The following is a 24,651-nucleotide window of genomic DNA, read 5'->3' as shown; positions in this document are numbered from 1 at the left end:
TTCCTCCCGGTATGCCCACAGTCCAAAGACTGAAGTCCCTAAATTGTCCCATAGTTGTGAATAGTGTGTGAGTGACTGTATGTGTAGGCCCGCCCCTAGTTCCGTCCAGTACCTGCTGGGGTCAAATCCAGCCCCTCATGGCCATGAACTGGATTAAGCGGGTATAGATAATTGATGGATGGATTTATGGACAACACCAGCTGATTTCCCTTGAAGTGCTCTTGTGGCTATGATATTGTTACCGGTGCTCTGAGATGCCTCCATGTTTCTGCTAACTGCTGCCTCTTTGGACGTCTTTTTGGATGAAAGCAACTTCAGAATGTGAAAAATGTCGACGAAAACTCAGGCGTACTACATACAAACAAATCATGTATCCGCCGTGGCAAAGGATTTCGTACCACCGGTATAGCGCATGCTCCTGGTTGAATTCAGGCCTTTTGTTCCCTTACAGCCTGTCGCCATCTGGTGTTTGGTTTAAGTTAGCGCACTTGGTGGCGGACGGCCCGCGGGGTAGTTGTTTGTGGCCCCTGTACTGCTAAATTTTGTATCCCCGACAGAATATGTTTCCCATATATCCGCCCCTGGGAAACATAATTCCCGTTGTGATTATTCTCACATCGTTTTAGATCGCGTTTACAAACAAAGTAGTACAGCAAATTTAAACAATCGCCACGATATTTTTTTTCAATTTCTTACGTGAACGGGAATTTAATGGCGCGTTTATGAACGCATGTGTCGTTCTCGCGATACTGCGGATGTTCCATGGGGGGGCATATTATTTCGGTGATACAAATTTCTGCTTACATGCCTCTTTTTTTTTTCCTTTTTTTCCCTGCACACTCTCTCGGCCTCTCCTCGGAAGAGGAGAAGAGGAAGGCCAAAGAGGAGGTTTATGGATGTAGTGAGGGAAGACATGCAGGTGGCTGGTGTGACAGAGGAAGACGCAGAAGACAGGAAGAAATGGAAAGGGATGATCCGCTGTGGCGACCCCTAACGGGAGCAGCCGAAAGTAGTAGTAGTAGACTCTCGGCCTCTCCAAACTGTCAGCCACGTCACCGCGGCTCCGCCAACTTTTCACTGAGCTTTGCAGCCGCAGCGGAATTTACGCAGATTGGAAATCATCGATTTTACACGTGTTGACGTCGCCAACCAAGCGAGACGATTTGGCGACGCATTTTACGTCTCACAGCTTTGGAAGAAAAGAAAAAAAACCCGCAGTTTTAGCCAGTTTCTCTTTTATTTATTTGCCTCGCCGTTTCCGGCGGAGTTTCTGCACTTTACAGTTGTAGTCACAGTTTTACAGGGTGTTTTTTTTAAAATTATTATTATTAACGCGTAAGCGCAGCTTTTGTAGGTCAGAATGAACATCTTTCGCCTGGCGGGCGATGTGTCACATCTGGTGGCGATCATCATTTTGTTTGCGAAGATATGGAAGTCGAAATGCTGTGCTGGTACGTAGAGAGTTCTGTCTGCGGTTAATCATGTGAACAATGGATGTAATTCATCGTCGAGGCAGATTTTGCACTTGTAGGCTACTGTCGTGGATTGCATGCAGGCTTAAAGCTTGATTTCATATGAAATTGTTCGGAAGTTTGTTGGGGTTTTTTTTGTTGTTGGTCACACAAGTGCTTTGGTATGTATGAAGGGAATCGTGGCTATGAGCTACGTGGCAAAGTGACGTTTCCTCCATGGTATCTGCAGCCCTTTTTCTGTTTTGGCATACCCTAGCTGTCACTGTACACCACAGAAGCAAAACATGATTATGCTCTTCAACTGCACTGACGTTATGGTCCCCATCTGGTCACCTACTGATGATAATGAATACTGCTTAATGATGATGTAAGTGTCGGTACAACGTGACATTTAAGGTCACCAGTGACATTTAGCCTAAGAAAGTGTCAGACCGGCAGCCTTTTTGTGCATATTTGGATTTGGTTTGACCCGTCCTGTTTTCTCATAGGAATTTCAGGGAAGTCTCAGGTGCTGTTTGCACTGGTCTTCACCACCAGGTACCTGGACCTGTTCACGTTCTTTATCTCGGCCTACAACACAGTCATGAAAGTAAGTAGGGCTGGGAATCAGCAGCTACATCCTGATTCGATATTACAGCAACGTTATTAGTGGAGCTATTACCGATATTACGATTTGATATTAGAAACTTTTCAGGCCCCACGCCCTTTATCTACAGTAAAATGGGAAAACTGCAGTGATCCAAAGAAAATGTACAACAAAATGGGTTTGTTTTAAGCCCCATGTTTATGCTTCCCTGAGTGACCGTTCAAGCAATTCCCATTCAAACATTCAGAGATGTATAAATCATTACATCAAATCTCCTGTGTCTGTAAGCCGTAGTTCAACATTGTGATTTAGGGGAAATGTTGTGATATGTATTTTGCACTAAATCGACCCCCCCCACTCCTACAGGTTAGTGTCTAGACACACGTTTTACACACACTCACACACTCATGCACAAAGGCAGTCGTTCACACATGCAGAGTATATGCATACAGTCGTAGATAACAATGAAACCTACTGTAGAGGCACTGACAGATTGCATCTGGTGCTCACCAACAAGGCAAACATAGAGTGCCAGAACTTGTCACTCTCCATTATATAATGGTTTTTACAACCTACGTTACATCTTTGTCTCAAACATATAACCCTCTGTGTCCCTCTATCTCCACTCTGCTCTCAGATGGTGTTCCTGTCCCTGTCTTATGCCACTGTGTACCTGATCTATATGCGCTTTAAGAATACCTATGATTCAGAAAATGACTCATTCCGTGTGGAGTTCCTGCTGGTGCCTGTTGTTGGTCTGTCCTTCCTGGAAAACTACGCTTTCACTCCACTGGAGGTAAATGCTATCATTCCTAGTATTACTAGTACTCCTTTATATTATGGGTCGGGATACAAAGTGGGTCAGAGAGCTAATTTTGGTGGGCCCCTCGTGATGAGACTGCTACTATGTGTGGCTCCCATGGTGAAATTAAATTTAGGCAATTTGGGTCAAGGGCTGAGCCTCTATCACAGGAGTTGAAGAACGCACAGCTTAGGAAAAAAAAATCTCATGTAAGATGTACATGTATTATGTATTATAATGGCTCTGGACTTAGTGGTTTTTGACTCTGGGGTTATTTGAGTTGAGCACCTGAGCTCTCATGAATTATAGAGATTGAACTAACCGTATCGATATGCATCTCCTTCACCATTGATTTCACCTAGATCCTATGGACCTTCTCCATCTTCCTGGAGGCAGTGGCCATAATGCCCCAGCTCTTCATGATCACCAAGACGGGCGAGGCAGAGTCCATCACCACCCACTACCTGTTCTTCCTCGGTCTCTACCGAGCTCTCTACCTGGCCAACTGGGTGTGGCGTTACCACACCGAGGGCTTCTTTGACCAGATTGCTGTGGTGTCCGGTGTGGTGCAGACCATCTTCTACTGTGACTTCTTCTACCTTTACTTCACAAGGGGTGAGTAAAGAGAGCTACAGTGAGAATTAAGTAAGGGATAATCCAAACCAAGGTGTGCGTTAAAAGAATTTTAACATACAATGTGGCAGCCAAGAATGCCCCGACGTGAAAATCCTTCAACACAAAACTTGGTGTGAATTATCCTGCTTACACCATGGTCTCTTACCAATGAAGTGAAATAAAAATATTCGCTTATTTTTAGTCGAGTGTTTGGACTCGGAATGAAACGGCTACGAAGCAGAAGTTATCTGCTAAGCTAAAGTGTTGAATGTTTCCTTGGCTTGATATTAATTCATCATGTTGCAGTGGTTACGTAGCAAATTTGTGGCCAGCTCATGAACCTGAGCTGATTAAACATGGGCGAAACTACATGTGTATTATACGGTTATAACACACACCCTCCAGCCAATCAGAAACCAGTATTCTCTGTGACCATGGTATTAAATAGTGCTAAAACATACACGTGTTATACACATTTGCGTCCTTCGCTAATTCTCACTTTTCTCCTGTCTACAGTGCTTCGAGGAAATGGTAAGATGGGCCTGCCCATGCCTGTTTAAAGAGTCCTTTCAAACAGCTACTACTCTGGACCGTCTGCAGTTCAGCCGTCGAACAGCTATCTTGCTCCTCAACTGTATTTTGCAACGGGACTAACGGTCTGTGACAGTAATGAGTAGACCAAATCGAGGGTACCTCCGGAGGATGAATTCCTGATGGCATGTGTGTTGGTGTGATTTATGTGTGTATCAATGTGTTTGTGTAAGCCTGCAGGTGTGTGCGCTCACAGACACACCAACGTGCTTGCATGCGTGCATACTTTGGCTGTTGCAGTCAAGAACTTGCCATGTGTGTTTTTGGGGTTGTCTCTTTCTGTAGGTTTCATATTCGACACATTAGGGTTTCGACATTAGAATTTTGTGCTTGTTGTGTAACTTGTATTCATATGATTCTTTGATACTGTGGGAATTGTGCATTCGTTCTTTCTGTACTTTTCCTTAAAGTTGCTGAGGTAGACTGTCCTCCTAGAGACAACCAGATGCGGTTTGTGTCTTTTTTTTTCAACATTTTTACTTTGTTGGATCCACAAACTGTGAGTATGGTTGGTTGAAGGATATTGTACACACTCAGGTAGTCACAAGTGTTTAGTAAGTTTTCCTGTAAGTAACCCAAGTTGCAGAGATCCTTGTGATATAATGATTCCTACATTAAGGCTATGGGGGGGGGGTGCCCAGAGTTACAGATTTAAATCTCTAACCCTGGGCACTCGGATTAGTGTTCTGATCAGCATGCACACAGATTTGACAAAAAAAAAAAATGTCCAAAGACTTTCCATGTTCTGTTATCCATATGTGGAAACTGTCCAAGAAGAAGCCTGTGAACGATGGTGGGCCGCAGTTTTTGGTTAAAGAAACACTTGTATAATATAAGTGTAAATTTGTAGCTCGAATCTTTTTCCAAGAAATGTTTGTCTTCTTTGTCTCTGTAATGTCACAGACTCTACACGAATTGTATTCTATTGCAAATTTTCCTCTTTTAATACCAAGAATGTTTTTTGTATTTGATCCCTCTTTATTTTTATTTTTATGAGATTAGAAAGGGCTAAATATTTGGTCAGTTCCCAAATGAAACCAAAGATGCAACGGATGAATGCTAAAGAGTTGTGGTAAAGCAAATGTTCAAGCTAGTTGATGCTATCCACTTTATATGACAGTCTAAATCTTTTAATGGGCCAAAAGGTGAGGAAATATAATAATGTAATGTGATTTGTGATAAAGTAACATATTTTTCATATACATGGACAATGATGGTACATTTATGTTGTGCAGCAACTTACTGACATGAACTTTGCCATTATAAGGGAGTTGTGTCTATACAATGTGTTCTTGTGCTTTGTCGGTGATTCGGGTGTTATTACATCACACCAGGATGTGAACTGCCCCTCTGTGCACACACAGACTGACAAAAGCAAATTCTTATGGATCAAAGTTGCTCATTCAACAGTCAATGTCAATAAAGTTGTGTTCATGCTTTAAGTCAGCAGACTATCTGACAAAGGTGTGATCACCTCGGACAAATAAGACGTGAAAGTATCTTTCATTGCGCTCTCCGTATCGTCACTGTTACATGGGAAAAAAGTGGTAAAACATTTGGCCCGAAGCGTAGTGTTTTCTGGCACGTCTTAGCCTTTATTCAACAGGAGGATTTGGATTTTTGTTGACTTTGTGCACCCTTGTGGTCACAAGCAGTAGTGCGTTACAATAAAACGATTGCAAAAGCAGTGCATCGTCACAAACATCTACATCCACTATCTGGTTGCTCGTGCCTTTGTGTTGAAGAGTGGGAAATGTGGTGGTGGTGGTGTAGAAAAATAGGTGTTTGTGAAATATACGGCACTGAGGTAATATATCTCGATTTGTGGCTGCTTGTCCCATCTGTGCCGTAAATTGTTTTGACAGATTTCGTGGGCAGTCCAACTTGGAAACGAACATTAGGAGTTAGTATGTGGTAATATCTAATCTTCCGTGAGACTGATAACTTGTGAAAAACTCCTCATAGCAGCTTTAAGTAATATAGTGAATTCACAATATCCTGTCTTTTTACTATCCCCATTTAGTGTAGTAGAGTTTTGCGGTGTTTGTACAAGACTTTACCTCCTTCCCTCACAGCCCCACCCACCGCTTTGGCGGCTGAAGTGATTGACAGCGGTGAAGTTGCCAGAGCGGCGGCCTTCTCCACCACCTTTACCTTCTTCAAGGCCTTTCCTTTCCCTTTGTCTTTCCCCATGAGCCCTGCCCCCTCCGCAGCCCCCTTCCCAACTGCTGTCACCAACTCACACCAGAAAAGCTTTTCTGCCTTCTTTCTGGCAGCTTCTTCCTCCTTTCTCCTCTCCTTCTCCTCCTCCTCGCTCTCCGCCCTTCCTCTTCCCTCAAGCTCCAGTCCTTGCTCCTCTCGCTGATGGGATAAAACCCCATCTCGTCTCTCTCTCAAAACCCTTTCTTGTATCTCAGCAATTGCCCTCTCAGCTTCCAGGAAGGTCTCATTGCAATAATAGCCACCTCCATTCTCTGCCACCATCTTGTCTATCTTCTCAAGGAGCTGAATGACCTGCTGTGATGGCTCTGCTGTGTTTTCCCGTTTTTCGCTATTGTCAAAGACATGACACCTGCCCTGACAGCTGGCGACAAAGGCGGACAACTCTTCACTCTCCTTGATGAAGTCCTCGATGGGTTTGCCCTTTAGCTGGTCCCCCCAGGTGAAAAGGACCATGATGAACCTGGTCACGCCCGGTCCAAATGTAGCCTTGACCCACTCCAGGGTGTCGCTGTCTTCCTGGGTGAGCCTTCCTACCCGAAAGGTCAACAAGAAAGCGTGGGGGCCCGGAGAGGAAAGAGCGACACATCGTCCCATCTCCATGGTCACCTGCTGCGGGGAGAGCCGTGTGTCGAAAAAACCCGGGGTGTCAATCACAGAGATGCTCTGCCCACCCACCGTCTCCGTCTGTCTCTCGCACTGAGTGGTGATGGAGCAGGGGGAGACGTCCAGCCGGAAGGCGGGTCGTCCCAGGGTGGTGTTTCCTGAGGAACTTCTGCCTGTGCCCGTCTTTCCCACCACAACTATCCTCAAAGGGTCACAAGCAAGAGCTGTGGAGCAACAATGTGAAAATGTAATATGTATGTATATCGTACACACACACACACACACACACACACACACACACACACACACACACACACATTCTTCCTATACATATTTGTGAGGACCCTCATTAATTTCCTAGCCCTTAATCTTAACCCTAACCATCAGAACAACATGGTTAATATTGGCCCTTATCCTAACTTTAACCTAATCCTAATTCTAGTCCTAACCCTAAATCCCAAATCCTAACCCTCAAACAGACCCTTATTACAGACCACCATATTAATGTACTATGCACTGCACTCCCATGAATGTTTTCACCCAGTCTGAAAATGCTTCTAGACTACAGAAAAACAGCATGAACACTATCGTGCTGTAAACCTCTTTACTTTCTGTGTTTACATAAGTTTAAATGTGTTGACCCACAACACCTAACAGTGAACAAGTATAATAAATCATCAAAACAAGCTATCATTGAACTCCTTATTCAGAAAAGCATCTTCCAAGCACCATGGGGATTATGCACAATGTTCTATATATATATATTTTTTTAATTTTGCCCCTTTTTCTACCCACTTGTACCCCTACTCTTCCGAGCCGTCCTGGTCACTGCTCCACCCCCTCTGCCGATCCGGGGAGGGCTGCAGACTACCACATGCCTCCTCCGATACATGTGGAGTCGCCTTCTTTTCACCGGACAATGAGGAGTTTCACTAAGGGGGCGTAGCACGTGGGAGAATCCCACTATCCCCCCCCCCCCGAGTAGGCAGCCCGATCGGCCAGAGGAGGTGCTAGTGAGGTGACTAGGATACATACCCACATCCAGCTTCCCACCCGCAGACAAGGTCAATTGTGTCTGTAGGGGCCCGACCAAGCCGGATTAACACGGGGATTCGAACGGGCGATCCCTGTGTTGGTAGGCAATGGAATAGACCGCTACGCTACCCGGAGTCTCTGGCTGTTTTGGCTCCTCAGTACATTCTGACTTGATCACTGACTATGACCCTCGGGTCATCAGGCAGAGGTTTTCTAGCTGTACCCAGAATCAGATCCAAGTCTGGTGATCTTCAGTTATGGTGGTGTCGTGCTCTCTGCAGCAAGCTGCCTGCTGACCTGAGGACCACCACAACTGGGTCCACACGCAAAAACAGACTCAAAACATTCCTGTTCTCCCAGGCATGTGTGTGTGTGTGTGTGTGTGTGTGTGTGTGTGTGTGTGTGTGTGTGTGTGTGTGTGTACCTGTATAGTGTAGCACTTGTTTCTTGTACAGTTATGTAGTTCTATCATAGGCACATATAACCAAACAAATAAATAAATAAAATGTTAAAAACCTGTTTTGATTTGATTGGGTTTTGGGTTCAGTTTCTGCGTTTCACTCGTGCTTATATTTGTATATTTATATGGTTTATGTGGTCATGTATATGCCAATATTTTACATTTTGTCTTTTAATGTAAAGCACGTTGAGCTTACTTGTCATGAAATGTGCTATATAAATCTATTGCCATAAGCACTTTGTCAGTCAACGTTACACGGCTGTGCTTTGATAACATCTTTCTCATCACTTTTAAATATCAAATACTTGGTAGGCATGAAAATGCTCACTGAATTTATCAAACACGAGTTTGTCCACTCCTCAACTCAAGTCCTCACAAATATAGCATTCTAAGCACACACACACACACACACACACACACACACACACACACACACACACACATTAATACATCAGCACTATTTCCGCAATAACAGTATGTTTTTGTCCATCTTGATGAAATCTTTTTCATATTCAATATATGTATGCATATCCGTCTCGAATATATACACGTAGCCTATATATTTCCATTTAAACTGTCCCTTTATTTCGCTGACGAGGAGGATTGCGCACGTGTTTTCGTCGGTCTTGGATATTCGTGCGTGATGAGGCGGCATGTGGACAGCGGAGGAATACATCATCAGGGAGCCCGTTTTACATTTCACTAAACTGGTGTCGACACTGTGAAGTTCACGTCGTCGAAGCATCGTATGACAAGACATGGTGTGGTGTCCTAATTCGCAACATACCCTCCGCTGACGCAGCACATTCATGCGCCATCCTTCCCACGACGGCGGACGTCAGGCCAACAATCAAACAAAACAAAAACACAAAACCGGTTTTAAACGGTTATGTTCAGTTTGCTGAACAACGCGACGTTTTTATATATCGTCCAGCAAAACCTCTGCGTTGAGTCGAGCCTCTCTGCATCTTCACTTGCTCCCCATCATACAGCAGGTCACCATGACCGACGCTGCATTTCGGGATGGGTGTGTGTGTGTGTGTGTGTGTGTGTGTGTGTGCGTGTGTGTGTGTGTGTGTGTGCGTGTGTGTGTGTGTGCGTGTGTGTGTGTGTGTGCGTGCGTGTGTGTGGGGGGGGGGCATAGTTTTAGCTGTGCTTTGCAGTTAATATGAACTGGCGTCAGCTGCACGTTTTACTGAGACTTACTTCCGCTTATTATCGATGTCCACTGTAGTGCCATCACTACTGCGCCCTGCTTTCCCCTACACGTGGCATTTTGTACGTTTAATGGGGATTATTCCCCTGTCGCACGTGTATGTGATAAAGTATATTTTCCGCCTGTTGATAATCTAAGGTGCATTTAACACTAAATAATCTAAAATGAACTCTCGGCTGTGATGATTACTATGTATTACTACCACTACTACGTCATATAGTTCTGCTGCGATAAGTACAGCTGTCCCATATCTACTATTGTGCCAGCAGCCATACCAACATGTACCCTGCTTCTGCTGAATGACCGAAGGTAAGCAGGTGTGGGCTCGGCAAGTACTTGGATGGGAGACGTCTAGGGAAAATAAGCGGCTGCTAGAAGTGGTGTTGGTTAGGCCAGTAGGGGGCAGTTTTCCTTCTGGTCCTAAAATAAATCCCAGTGTAATGACGGGGACACTGCTGTAGGAGATGCCGTTCATAAACAGGTCCTGACTTACTGTGGCCATTAAAGGTGGCGTAGCGGTCTATTCTGTTGCCTACCAACACGGGGGATCGCCAGTTCGAATCCCCGTGTTACCTCCGATTTAGTCGGGCGCCCCTACAGACACAATTGACCTTTCGCAAAGTCCCGCCCCCCTTAGTTACTGTTGCTATGCCCTTCAAGCATTTCAGAACCATCAAGGAAGTAGCCGGAAAACACCAAAACATGAAGGAAGAAACCAGGGCATTCCCAGAGAAAATAAGTGATGTATTTTGGAGTAATTCTACAGTATGCGGTGGCGGGATACGTTCAGAATATTAAAAGTAAAACTGACTTGCGTGGACTCCGGGCTGCCGGGTGCGACTGTAATTGAGCGTAAAGCTTACCGGTCGCAATCAAAGAATGAGAAACCCCATCAACTAATTCTGAAACACATACTGTAGGGTAAGTTACATATTTCAGCTATTATTGGTATATTTTTGATAATCCATTGTCAACATCACCATATTGTAGTGTTGATTTTGGCCAAGGTTCCCCATAGCGTTCTTTTATCCAGGCTTTTTCGGGGATACTGTATGGGCTCCTGGGGGTCGCAGGGCGGCCAGGGACATGGCCCGGGGCGGCCAGGGACATGGCCCGGGACAGGGGGAACCGCCCAATGATTAGGGGTCCAAGCAGCGAAGCTGCTGGAGCCCTATTGTATTTGTTAGGATTATTATTTTTTTTCTCCGCTAAAAGTATGTGAGGCTCAGCAACCGTAAGTCCTAGACCAACCAACTTTGGTACGTGGATTCCTATGGCCTCCCACTACTCAGGCACCACAAATCACCTATGTCAGCCAGATGGTGGCGCTATAACAAAGGGTCATGCGTAAAAGGCTATAATTCCCACACCATAAGTCAGATCAACACAAAACTGCACAGACCTATGCATCTGAATGTGCTCTACAACTTTGTTATTCGGGACCACATACGTCAGCCATATAGTTTGCCCGCCATTTTGACTTGTATTAGTTTGGGTGCGGTTTCTCAGCTAAAAGTGTCTGAGGCTCAGCAACCATAAGTCCTAGACCAACCAAATTTGGTAGGTGCATTCATACGGCCCCCCCACTACTCTGACACTACAAATCACCCATGTCAGCCCGATGGTGGCGCTATAACAAAGGGTAATGCTTAAAAGGCCATAACTCCCACAGCATAAGTCAGATCAACACAAAACTAAATCGACCCATGCATCTCAATGTGCTCAACAACTTTACTATTGGGACCACCTATGTTAGTCATATAGTTTCCCCGCTATTTTGACTTATTTGGTGTGGAAGCGCTGCAGCTCTACAGACCACACGCCAGGACACCTGGGTTTAACGACATACTTTTTCTTTTTACGGCAGTCGGCTAGGACGCAAGAAATCAGACACCGTCTATTCCAGTTTTGGAAACTCTGGCACATGTTTCTGAAGCAATGGAAGTGTTACGACATTTTAGAAAATTACGGTAATCGTCTAGGACACAGGCGACCCAAGTAATCCGACATTGTCATATCTAGTTGGAAACTCGGGTAGGCTACTGTAACCTATTTTTCTGGACTTGCCTGTTAGTGATTTTAAGTTCCTGTTATAAGCTGTTGCCAGAGTATATGCCTTGAGCTCTTATTTTGAAGGCTGAAGAGAGAGCGGAAGTGCTGTACGCAGTGATGTTGCTGTGGAGTTCTGTTGGGGGAAGAATCCAAATAAAGTGGTCCTCGTGTGAAAGTGGAACCTCCGTATTTGTTATTTTATAGTTTCATACAGTATAGGCGACATCTACAAACCCTCGGTTACACTACTGTTTCTGAAGCAAGATTCTTCAATCTTTATTACATTACCAACAGCGGTTTAGTTTCATGTTGAAACGATAGTCTATTACAGGCTAGGTGTATAAAAGGCCCTTACGTATTGTAGCGAAGTTGCTACCCCGTCAGAATTGTGCCAATTGTCTTGTTTTACCCATCAGGCACTGCGTGCAGATTGTCAGTTGTTATTAAATGTTTTGTAAGTGTTTTATGTGGTTTTATGTGTTTATGTGATTACTATTTGTTGTGGTGTAACTGTAGTTGTCATTCTGTTGTGCTGTGTAACCTTGGAACTGAAACCCTGAACAGCTTTGTTGTGCGAGTAGATCAGGGCCATGTGTAGCCGGGTGGTAAATCTGTTAAATATGTTAAATGATTTTCCACTTAAATTTAGTATAGTTTAACTGTTAATATATGTAATTGTTACACTGTCAAGCCATGTAAAATGTCATTTGATGTAGTTAAATTGTGAAGCAGATTGTGAGTGTATTTTTATAGTTTTGGTTGTCATTGCATGTTTTGACCAGTAAGTGGCAGTGTTGCGGACTTTTATTGTAACTCCGTGCAAGTTATCCAAGTGCATCTTGGGTATTTCTTTTTTTTCTTGTGTGGAGCACCTGAAGATTGCGGTGTGACGGTGCTCTGACTCCGTAGTAAGTAAAGGTAAATATCTTGTGAAATATACCTGTAACATTATTCCAAACAATATTGTATGTCGGTAATTTGACAAGATGGTTTGATTTAGACGCTACTGGAGTTGATGTTCGGTGATTTTGGGCGCGAGCCGTCGACCACTGTTCGCCATTGCAGGCATGACAAGGTAATGTTGGCGTGAATAAAGCCACACCATGCCATTGTATTTGGGATGTAAAGGTTTTATATGCATTTCAATTCTGTTTAAAGGTAACTGACAGAGTGAGAAGTTGCGCGATCTTCAGGAAGTTCCACATGTCTTTGTTAAACCCTGTTTAACGTACATAGTCCACTGCCGTATTTTGCACCGTATGTTGTATTTATTTTCCTTTTAAAATCTTTTCTGTTAAACTTGCCACATCTGTGAACATTTATGAGCTGTTTGCTCGAAAGACACAGAAATTATGCACTCAGTAAAACGATCTGCATTCGAAGGTTCAAACAATAAAATTAAAGCTACAAGAACCCCGGAAGTAATTGTGTCCTGTGTGGTATCTAATTCCACGGGCTACATAATTTTGGTACCAGGAGTGGGGTGTAGCTAAAACTTTTTTTTTTTAAATTGGCAACAGAGTGGCTTATTTTTACTTTAAAAAAAAAATACGGCAGTGGTGAAGATTGCTGGTGACGTCCGTTGGTGTTGAGTCTGAAGCCATCCTGCTGTGGAGGTGGTGACCAGCGAGAGACGACGTGAGGGGCTCTACGAGGTTCTGGTGCTTCCTGTGTCACACGACTCAGCCGTACCAGCGCAGGGGACTCCAGCGCTAACTTCAGCTACAAAGACCAAGATTCAGCAAGGCTCCAAGTTAAAGACTGTCCTCGTAGTATCCTTGAACCAGGTTTTGAACTAAATATCCTCATTTATACTGGACTGAGTAAAGATTAATATATCATTATGTCTAGTGATTCTGGTGATGAAGGGAGTTCACGTAATGATAATGGCCACACCTCAGGTGGCATAATGGGTATAGGTGAAGGTGCTACAAAAGAAATGCAGACCACCATGCAAGAGCTCGCCAGACTGCGAGATGAGCTCACCAGGTTAAATGGTGAAGCAAGGGCTCAGAGAGCAAGTGATAACATTGCACCCACACGTTCATACATCTACGTTCCAAGAGAACGCCAGATCCAAGCATTTAGTGGGGAGTGTGGTACAGACAGGAGATCTGTCGAAGAGTTTATTGAAGAAGTTGAAAGGGTTTTAAGATACAGAGAGCAAACAACAGAAGAACAATGTGACTATATACTATCTCTATTGCGTGGCCCTGCATTGGAAGAGGTGCGACTATGCATGAGGGGTCAGTCAGTGGGGCCCAGTGATTTATACTCTTACCTGAGCAATGCATTTGGGGAAAAGCGCAGTTCCACACAGCTTTTGCAGACCTTTTACAACCGTAACCAAACTGATGGAGAAGACCTCCGTGACTACTCCCATGCACTATCCCAGATTTTGAGCTCTGTAGTGAAACAGTCCACAGATGTAATACCTAATGAGAAAACTGTGCTCAGAGACCGGTTTATTGAGGGTTTAAGAGAAGCAGCACTCAGGCGTGAACTCAGGAAAATGGTTAGGGACAAACCAGAGAGCAGTCTTCTAGATGTGAGGAACGAGGCCCTCCTGTGGGAGATGGAGGACAGCAGGTCTCATCGTCCCAGGGTCATAAAGAGCAACCAAGTTACATCAGAGGTTCCGGAAACCCAGTGCTCTATTATTAAAACAAACAATGACCAAGGTACTGCATTAAATGATGTTCGGAGAGCAGTAGCCCATCAGGAAAAACAGCTAGCAGAGTTAGGCAAAACACTTGCTGATCTAGCCTTTGCTGTAGGTGAACTGAGTAAGCGCAGCACTCAACAGACACTCCTAGAGCCCAAGCCACGACCTAGACCCCAGCCAAAGTTCACACCAGATGGTCAGCCTATCTGTTTCAAGTGTAGAGGCATAGGTCACATTGCAAGAAAATGCTCACAGGCCAGAGGGGGTCAAGGGAACGCAACACCTAGTTCTTATGTAGTGCAGGAAAACTCGCACCCTCAGTTGTCATGAGCCACACAAGTCAAGGGGAGGAAGCTGGCTCACCAAAAGAGACTCCAGACAGAAGCAGGATCTTAGAGCGTGCAGTCGGAGAATGTAAAACTGTTGAGGTGAAACTACGAGGTGTTACAGTGTCCTGCTTACTTGACACTGGTAGCCAGGTCAGTACAATTTCTGAGAGTTTTTTCAGGGAACACCTGTCAGTGAAAGGCGAAGACATTCACCCGGCATTTGAGTGGTTAAAGATCACTGCAGCTAATGGATTAGACATACCCTATATGGGCTATGTGGAGCTTGATGTAGAAGCCATGGGTCTGACTATCCCAGAGCGAGGTTTTCTGATAGTTAAAGATTCTGAACACTCTTCCTCTGTTCCAGGTCTAATAGGGATGAACATTGTCAAAAAATGCAGAGAGCTAGTACACACTGAGTTTGACACCACACTGCAGGAGAGGTTTGACTCAAACTGGAGAGAGGCTTTTAATCATGTTCATGCAGTACATGCAACAGACAGACTCTCTTTCGCTAGGGTAGCTGGTAAGGATGTAGTCCATATACCTGCTTCATCTGCTGCTACAGTTATGGCTAGGGGACTCAGGACCGTGAGTGAGGATGGTTCTTTTTTGTTGCTGGAGTCTGTGGGTGTCCCCGTTCCTGGAGGTTTGGTTGTTGTGCCTACTTTGGTTTCATCGGGAAATCACATTTTTCCAGTCCGAGTCATGAACATGTCTGATGAAGATATCTGGCTAGGGCCACGGACTAGGCTAGGGGTTTTGACTCTGGTAGACTGTGTGAAAAGTGATGAGCTTTGTGAGGTACAGTTCCAGAGAATCTCAGCAGACACTGAACAAGTGAGTATCAGTGAACACCCCGAAACACCGACAGATGTGCAGGAAATTCTCGGCAAGCTCAATTTTTGTGGTAGCCCAGAACAGCAAGCACAGCTGACTTTGTTACTGGAGAAGTACTCTTTTGTGTTTGCAACAGAAGATGAAGATCTAGGCCACACTGACAAAGTACAACATGAGATCCATCTGACAGATGACATACCTGTAACACAGCCATACAGACGAATCCCACCCACACAGTACAGTGAAGTCAGGGAACATATTGGCAAGCTGCTTAAAAAAGGGGTCATTCAAGAAAGCTCTAGTGCTTATGCTTCGCCCATAGTACTAGTGAGAAAGGCAGATGGTAGTCTGAGGCTATGTGTCGATTACAGGAAACTTAACTCAAAGACAAGACGTGATGCATTCCCGCTCCCGAGAATTGATGAGAGTTTTGATGCGCTGAGAGGGGCAAAGTTCTTTTTGACCATAGATCTGGCGAGCGGATACCACCAGGTAGCTATGCATGAGAGAGATCGGACTAAGACTGCATTTACTACACCGTTTGGTCTGTATGAGTACGTGAGAATGCCTTTTGGTGTTTGTAACGGTCCAGCTACATTTCAGAGACTTATGCAAGTTACTATGAATGATCTCATTTTTCAGATACTCCTGGTCTACCTAGATGACATCTTGGTTTTTTCAGAGACATTTGAGCAGCATTTGGAGAGACTTGAGACTGTGTTTAAGAGACTGGCAGAGACGGGCCTTGAGGTGAAGTTGCAGAAGTGTGCTTTTCTACAACAGTCAGTAAAGTTTTTGGGTCATCAGGTGTCAGCAGAAGGTATAGGAACTGACCCCTCCAAGGTCTCTGCTGTTAAGAACTGGAAGGTCCCAACCACTGCCAAAGAGCTGCAGTCGTTCTTGGGTTTCTGTAGTTACTACAGGAGATTCATTCGAGGCTTCTCACAGATTGCCGGGCCACTGCATGACCTAGTCAACAAATGTTCAGGTGTGAAAAAAACAGGGAAAGTAGGTCACCAGTTTTGTAATATGTGGACACCAGAGTGTGACTCTTCCTTTGAGCAGTTAAAGGAAAAACTTACCTCTGCTCCCATTTTGGGTTTTGCCGATTTCACACAACCATTTGTAGTTGAGACAGATGTTAGTCAGCATGGATTAGGCGCTGTATTGTGTCAGCAGCAAGGTGACACCAGACGTGTCCTAGCATATGCTAGCCGCAGACTACGCCAGGCTGAGAAGAATGACCGAAATTATAGTAGCATGAAGTTGGAGTTGCTTGCCTTAAAATGGGCAGTTGCTGAAAAATTCAGGGGTTACTTGCTTGGTTCAAAGTTTGTTGTCCTGACTGATAACAATCCCCTCTGCCACCTCAAGACAGCCAAGTTAGGTGCTATAGAGCAGAGGTGGGTAGCGCAACTGTCTGTTTTTGATTTCGAGGTTAAGTACCGTCCTGGTTGCAGTAATGCCGCCGCAGATGCTCTCTCTAGGCAGGAGTTTGCAGGGGAGCCTGAAACAGACCCTGACTCGGATTTTGACGACTGTATCACTGTGTGTAACCTGATTGAGCGAGGAACAGTTCTGGATCCTGGTCTTGTCTCTAGAGGTCTGGAGTGTTACAAAGTGAGACAGATCCGTGCTGGGGAGTCGAGGTCTGGTGAGACAGGTACTAAACAGGGCAACACCCCCACACTGCCAGGTTATACCAGAGAGGAGCTGGTAGGTTTTCAGGCTGGTGACCCCACCCTAAAAGAGTTTAGGGCATTTTGGGATCGGGGGAGGAGGCCATGTCCCAGAGAGAGAGCAGCCCTGTCTAGTCAAGTGAAAAGATTGTTGAAACAATGGAGATGCATACAACAACGAGAAGGGTTGTTGTACAGGGTTATCACAGACCCACGTCATGGAGAAGTGTGGCAGTTACTCGTGCCTAGTTGTTTGAGGGACCAAGTTCTAGAAAATGTACATAACAACATGGGACATCAGGGCATAGAGCGCACTGTAAACTTGCTAAGAGGGAGGTGTTTTGGGGTAGGGCTATGCGAGGATGTTGAAAGCTGGGTTAAAAACTGCGAGCGGTGCATTTTGACCAAGATGCCTCAGCCAAAAATCCATGCTCCAGTTCAGGCATTCCTGGCCTCCCGACCTCTAGAAGTGGTGGCTGTTGATTTTACAGTGTTGGAGGCAGCTTCAGATGGCCGTGAAAATGTCCTTGTTGTGACCGATGTGTTTACAAAGTTCACACAAGCGTATGCTACCAAAGACCAGAAGGCTGACACTACAGTTAAAGTTTTGCTCAGGGAGTGGTTCATGAAATATGGGGTCCCAGAGAGACTGCACTCAGACCAAGGTCGAAATTTCGAGAGTGAAATTATAGCAGAGCTGTGCAAACTCTATGGGGTTAAAAAGACACGGACAACTCCCTACAGGCCACAGGGAAACGGTCAGTGTGAAAGATACAATCGCATACTCCATGACTTGTTAAGGACACTCCCACCAGAGAAAAAAAAGCGTTGGCCAGAGCATCTGTCTGAAGTAGTATATGCCTATAATGTCACTCCTCATTCCACCACAGGGTACTCGCCTTATTATTTGCTTTTCGGGGTACAGCCACATCTCCCAGTAGATGCTTTATTAGGGCGTGAGTGTGTGTCAGACAGGAAACAGGATTGGTTGTCTGTTCATCAGGAGAGACTCCGACAGGCACATGAGAGAGCCAGAGAGTACTCAGAGCAGAAGGCAGCTGAGAGGATCTCACTGCAAAATGAAAAGGTGTATTGTCCTCCTGTGGACATTGGTCAGTTGGTTTTCCTATGTCACAGACCCCCAGGTAGACATAAGATTCAGGACACATGGACCTCAACAGTCTACAAGGTAGTTGACTTCCAGGGTACCACACACACTTTTGAGGGAGGTCCCATTAAAAGAGTTCATAGGTCAGAGTTGCAACCTTGTGTGAAACCAGTTCCCAAACCAAGAACTAGAACTAGGTTACAGACCACTACACAGCCTGTAGCTGAGGATGAGCCTGAGTCACCTGAGGCTGATTTTGTTATTGTTGAGGAAGTCATCCCTCGCCGGCTTGTGCAAGTACCTAACCTGCCTCTTGCAGCAGAAAGTGTTAGTTTACCTGTGACAGCACCCACAGATGAGAGTGACGGTGAAGGACCTGAGGAAGGTTATTCAGATATGAGAAATTGTGGCACAGAAACAGAATGTGTTAATGATGTGCATCCAGACGTTAGCGACAGTGACTTGCCCATTATTGAAAACAGGGACAGGCCCGCACTAACAGAGGATGCTGGTGGAGCAGGACGTAGAACCTATGCACCTAAACCTGCCATTAGGAAAAGCAAGCGGGAAATGGCTGGATCTCATTCAAACCCATTTCATCTGCCAAAGTCAGCCTGTAATGCAGTCTCAGTCAGCACAGACATGGTCTCTAAGGTTTTGACAAGCCTGGGTGCTGCTCTCTTTGAAAAGGCCTTGCAGGGAGTATTTGAGTCAGTTCATGTTTCGTAGTCACCGAGGACGTTGACTATATTTGCAGGGGAGTATGTAGCCGGGTGGTAAATCTGTTAAATATGTTAAATGATTTTCCACTTAAATTTAGTATAGTTTAACTGTTAATATATGTAATTGTTACACTGTCAAGCCATGTAAAATGTCATTTGATGTAGTTAAATTGTGAAGCAGATTGTGAGTGTATTTTTATAGTTTTGGTTGTCATTGCATGTTTTGACCAGTAAGTGGCAGTGTTGCGGACTTTTATTGTAACTCCGTGCAAGTTATCCAAGTGCATCTTGGGTATTTCTTTTTTTTCTTGTGTGGAGCACCTGAAGATTGCGGTGTGACGGTGCTCTGACTCCGTAGTAAGTAAAGGTAAATATCTTGTGAAATATACACTACCGTTCAAAAGTTTGGGATCACCCAAACAATTTCGTGTTTTCCATGAAAAGTCACACTTATTCACCACCATATGTTGTGAAATGAATAGAAAATAGAGTCAAGACATTGACAAGGTTAGAAATAATGATTTGTATTTGAAATAAGATTTTTTTACATCAAACTTTGCTTTCGTCAAAGAATCCTCCATTTGCAGCAATTACAGCATTGCAGACCTTTGGCATTCTAGCTGTTAATTTGTTGAGGTAATCTGGAGAAATTGCACCCCACGCTTCCAGAAGCAGCTCCCACAAGTTGGATTGGTTGGATGGGCACTTCTTTGAGCAGATTGAGTTTCTGGAGCATCACATTTGTGGGGTCAATTAAACGCTCAAAATGGCCAGAAAAAGAGAACTTTCATCTGAAACTCGACAGTCTATTCTTGTTCTTAGAAATGAAGGCTATTCCATGCGAGAAATTGCTAAGAAATTGAAGATTTCCTACACCGGTGTGTACTACTCCCTTCAGAGGACAGCACAAACAGGCTCTAACCAGAGTAGAAAAAGAAGTGGGAGGCCGCGTTGCACAACTGAGCAAGAAGATAAGTACATTAGAGTCTCTAGTTTGAGAAACAGACGCCTCACAGGTCCCCAACTGGCATCTTCATTAAATAGTACCTGTTAGAGCCTGTTTGTGTTGTCCTCTGAAGGGAGTAGTACACACCGGTGTAGGAAATCTTCAATTTCTTAGCAATTTCTCGCATGGAATAGCCTTCATTTCTAAGAACAAGAATAGACTGTCGAGTTTCAGATGAAAGTTCTCTTTTTCTGGCCATTTTGAGCGTTTAATTGACCCCACAAATGTGATGCTCCAGAAACTCAATCTGCTCAAAGAAGTGCCCATCCAACCAATCCAACTTGTGGGAGCTGCTTCTGGAAGCGTGGGGTGCAATTTCTCCAGATTACCTCAACAAATTAACAGCTAGAATGCCAAAGGTCTGCAATGCTGTAATTGCTGCAAATGGAGGATTCTTTGACGAAAGCAAAGTTTGATGTAAAAAAAATCTTATTTCAAATACAAATCATTATTTCTAACCTTGTCAATGTCTTGACTCTATTTTCTATTCATTTCACAACATATGGTGGTGAATAAGTGTGACTTTTCATGGAAAACACGAAATTGTTTGGGTGATCCCAAACTTTTGAACGGTAGTGTACCTGTAACATTATTCCAAACAATATTGTATGTCGGTAATTTGACAAGATGGTTTGATTTAGACGCTACTGGAGTTGATGTTCGGTGATTTTGGGCGCGAGCCGTCGACCACTGTTCGCCATTGCAGGCATGACAAGGTAATGTTGGCGTTAATAAAGCCACACCATGCCATTGTATTTGGGATGTAAAGGTTTTATATGCATTTTAATTCTGTTTAAAGGTAACTGACAGAGTGAGAAGTTGCGCGATCTTCAGGAAGTTCCACATGTCTTTGTTAAACCCTGTTTAACGTACATAGTCCACTGCCGTATTTTGCACCGTATGTTGTATTTATTTTCCTTTTAAAATCTTTTCTGTTAAACTTGCCACATCTGTGAACATTTATGAGCTGTTTGCTCGAAAGACACAGAAATTATGCACTCAGTAAAACGATCTGCATTCGAAGGTTCAAACAATAAAATTAAAGCTACAAGAACCCCGGAAGTAATTGTGTCCTGTGTGGTATCTAATTCCACGGGCTACACATGTATTGTGACACATTTCCGCGAGTACTTGTTTCTGTGTGAGTTCAATAAAGGGGCTGCAAAGTTATCTCTGTCGTTGCTTCTACGCTCGCCACATTGGTGTCAGAAGCGGGATGGAGCAACCGTAAAGGTCATCGGAAGCGTAGGCGCCCTGAAGCGTGAAGGAGCTGACATGCTTAAGCGCGGGGACGCGCTTCCCAAAGTAGGGTGGGGTAGTGTAACGTGCACGGATAAATAGACACGCTGGCCGCTGCCTAGCGGGTCTGACCCTTTAGTCTAGCGGTTAGCGATGTCTCCTGCGGTGCGGGCGATACAGGTTCGCTTCCCGGCCGCGGCAGTTCCTATGGTTGCGTTGTCCCCCGAATTCGCTATAGTATCATAGTGTTAATTATTTACGTTGGGTGAAGGTATATGATCATGAGAACAAAACCATTCAAATTGCTCCATAGGAGGCGCAACAGTGCCAATGCTTGGACCCCTCCCAAAGCCGCTTGCGGCTTTTTTTTACCTTCGGACCAGAACCGGTATTTTCAACAAAATAAGGCAAACGAGATGCCCCCGCGGGCGGGATGACTTTTCCAAAAGACCGGTCCCCACCTGGAGCTCACAGAGGGGGAGAAACGTTTAAAATAGGCTGGATATGAGGAGGTCAGACTGGCCAGAGACCATCCCAGCCGACCCTCCCCGCGGGTCTTGATGCTCTGAAATGAAAGGTGGAACCTGGCTAATCTGTCACTAGCATAACAAAGTTATGTTAGTGGGCTAGCTATCATTAGCTATCATTAAATTAGGTATCTCTGGCCACAGACTAAGCTGGTTACGTTCATCGGGTACATTAATAATGTTATTTTGTTAGTCAGTAATACGTTGATATGTGAATAATGGTAATTGTAACCGGTTATTTTTTCTTGCCCGGTGCGGGATTCGACACGAGGTGTACTGCGCCACAAGGCGACATCACTAACCGCTCGGCTAAAGGGTCATATCCGTTAACTAGGGACTAACGTGTCTTATTAGTAGTTTACAGTAATAATCAAAGTGTGGGTAAAAGTAACAGTAATAATACGTTAGCTGTATTAGCTATCAATAATAGCTAGTATCAAGCTTAGCTTGGAGCAGACCAGTGGTGGATCTAGAGATTTTTTCCTGGGGTGGCAAAGGGGTGGCAAGACTGTGTCCCAGAGGTGGCAGCTGTCACCCCTTGCCACCCTGTAGATCCGCCCCTGGAGCAGACGGGTATTTTTGTTGATTTTGGATGGATTAAGCTGGCCATGGGGTCTGCTATACTGCCAAATCTATTGCCGACATTGCGCTTCTTGCGTTCTGGGTTTCGGGAAGGGAAAGAAAATTACACCCCCTCCAAACTTTTCAGATGTCTAGTATCCGATTTGCAGATCCCATAGGCACACCGTTTCAGCATTTTGTTGTGTGTTTGAAAGCTTGACGGACTGTTGCTAAGGTAGGATTGGACAAGCACCGTTCTGGAGTGGTACTTTGCGAAAGGTCAATTGGCCGTGTCTGCGGGTGGGAAGCCAGATGTGGGTATGCGTCCTGATCGCTGCACTAACGCCTCCTCTGGTCGGTAGGGGTACCTGTCCGGGGGGGGGGCTGAGGGGAATAGCGTGATCATCCCACACGCTACGTCCCCCTGGCGAAACTCCTCACTGCCAGGTGAAAAGAAGCGGCTGGCGACTCCAAATGTATCGGAGGAGGCATGTGGTAGTCTGCAGCCCTCCCCGGCTCGGCAGAGGGGGTGGAGCAGCAGCGACCGGGACGGCTCGGAAGAGAGGGGTAATTGGCCGGATACAATTGGGGAGAAAAGGGGGGGGGATAAAAATAAAAAGATCCCATGGCACTTATCGCAAAGAATAGGGGTCCCTACTAGCGGTTAAGCACAATACGCCCATTTCACGCCGCGGCCATCTTGGATTAAAAAAAAACAAGCGGTGGGAACCTAGCCACGCCCCCTTCTTACTTCATTGATAACGCTGCTGGAAGCAACATGTCGTACTGCTGTGTACCATCCTGCAACTCCTATCAAAGAAGGGAAAGAGATAAATCCTTGACGTTTCACCGCTTCCCCAAACGCCTGCACACCCGTAAGCAGGGCTCTCAAGTTTTGAACTGAGTTCAGAGTGAGATTTTGGCGGCGGCGGTGGTGGGGGTTTGGTTGGGGTGGGGACGGGGGTCTGATCTGATAAATGACACATAAATTCATACAAATAAAAATATTTATTTAATTCATCATTTTTAGTGCAGGTAGAACTGGTGACCTGAACGAGAACAGGAGACTGTCACTTAATATGCGCAGTAAGCCCGTATACATGTTCATTATGAATACAAACGACAGGGTTGATGTCAGGTTACAATCTGTCTCACAGTAAAACACCAAGCTCATGAATCTCGCTTTTTTGAATATTCCAAATGTATTTCCATGGAAATGGAGAGCTCATAACAACCAGAAAAAAACAACAGTAAATTATATGAAGTGAAAATGAATATATCCCACCATGTACTTAGCTCAGATTGTGTTCTTATAAGCTAATTTCCACAGCAAGTGGGAATGAGAGAATGAGGCCATTAACTCCAAAGACACGTAGCAGTGTCTTGCCATTAACATCGCTGATAAAGCAGCTGGTCTTGCTTGAGATCGGTAAAAATGCAATATATATATATATATATATATATATATATATATATATATATATAACAGTGCAGCAACACGCAAACCTACCACAGAAAACCGGACATTTTCATGAATTTATTTACTGTATGCATTGAGCTGCAGAGGTTGCACCATGTACAGCCAGTTAAATAATATTGGGGTGACCAGTTTCACTGTGACAAAACATTAGAAGGGAGACAGAAGTTTGACGTTGAAAAATGTTTGCTCCTGTTTGTAGACGCATTGGTGACTTAATAGCGGAAGAAGATGAAGAGGAACATGAGGGAGATAGGTGAGTTGTTACTGTCAGTACAATACAATTTTCACTAATCTTTCAATAGTGGATAGCTCTGTTCTGACACATCATCTTGATAACAGGAAAATGTGTGGATATATATTGCTTTCCACATGTATGACATATCCTCATGTGTCCAGAGAGGTTTGGGCGACTCTACCTGATCATGACTACGATGTGAAGCCCCTTTCTGTGGAAGACCAGCTTGACACAGTAAAGAAACGCATCGCTTTCCTGGAGGACGAAAATAAAAAGCTGAAAAGTGAGCGTTTTGGTCTAGAACGCTTCCAGTGTGCGCCCAATCTGATCAGGTTTTACACTGGTTTTAAGGATTACCACACCCTCAAAGCACTCTTGCTAGCTTTACAGCCTACTGCAGAGTCCATGGTGCGATGGACTCAAATGCAAAGGAACAGCCATAACCTAGAACACATTTCTGTGTCTGGCTTCCATGCAGAGCATTTATCGCTGATTGATCAGTTTTTCCTGTTCTTGTGCCGTGTGAGGCAGGGCTTTTTTGCTCTGGATTTATCTGTATGATTCAATGTGTCGCCGGCCACAGTCAGCAGGAACTGTACGGCGTG

At 44.7% G+C, this 24,651-nt stretch overlaps 2 protein-coding genes across 2 annotated transcripts; one reads left to right on the top strand and one right to left on the bottom strand.

Annotated features, from left to right (window-relative positions):
* The first annotated feature begins 1,046 nt into the window (after window positions 1-1,046).
* kdelr3 (KDEL endoplasmic reticulum protein retention receptor 3) lies at window positions 1,047-5,351 on the top strand. The gene is made up of 5 exons (XM_056287330.1): window positions 1,047-1,451; window positions 1,961-2,061; window positions 2,696-2,854; window positions 3,223-3,475; window positions 3,992-5,351. The coding sequence occupies exons 1-5, from the start codon at window positions 1,361-1,363 to the stop codon at window positions 4,033-4,035; spliced, it is 648 nt and encodes a 215-aa protein (XP_056143305.1). The 5' UTR covers window positions 1,047-1,360; the 3' UTR covers window positions 4,036-5,351.
* A 561-nt stretch (window positions 5,352-5,912) lies between these two features.
* Window positions 5,913-9,309, bottom strand: LOC130120095 (GTPase IMAP family member 7-like). Its single transcript, XM_056288713.1, has 2 exons — window positions 9,175-9,309; window positions 5,913-7,116 (listed from the first exon to the last, which is right to left on the bottom strand). The coding sequence occupies exons 1-2, from the start codon at window positions 9,203-9,205 to the stop codon at window positions 6,086-6,088; spliced, it is 1,062 nt and encodes a 353-aa protein (XP_056144688.1). The 5' UTR covers window positions 9,206-9,309; the 3' UTR covers window positions 5,913-6,085.
* Window positions 9,310-24,651: the final 15,342 nt, after the last annotated feature.

The sequence above is a fragment of the Lampris incognitus genome, chromosome 10, assembly GCF_029633865.1.
Source record: "Lampris incognitus isolate fLamInc1 chromosome 10, fLamInc1.hap2, whole genome shotgun sequence".
NCBI classification, from domain to species: domain Eukaryota; kingdom Metazoa; phylum Chordata; class Actinopteri; order Lampriformes; family Lampridae; genus Lampris; species Lampris incognitus.
The sequence above is the reverse complement of the archived record's forward strand: the minus strand, read 5'-3'. Positions and strand labels throughout refer to the sequence as shown.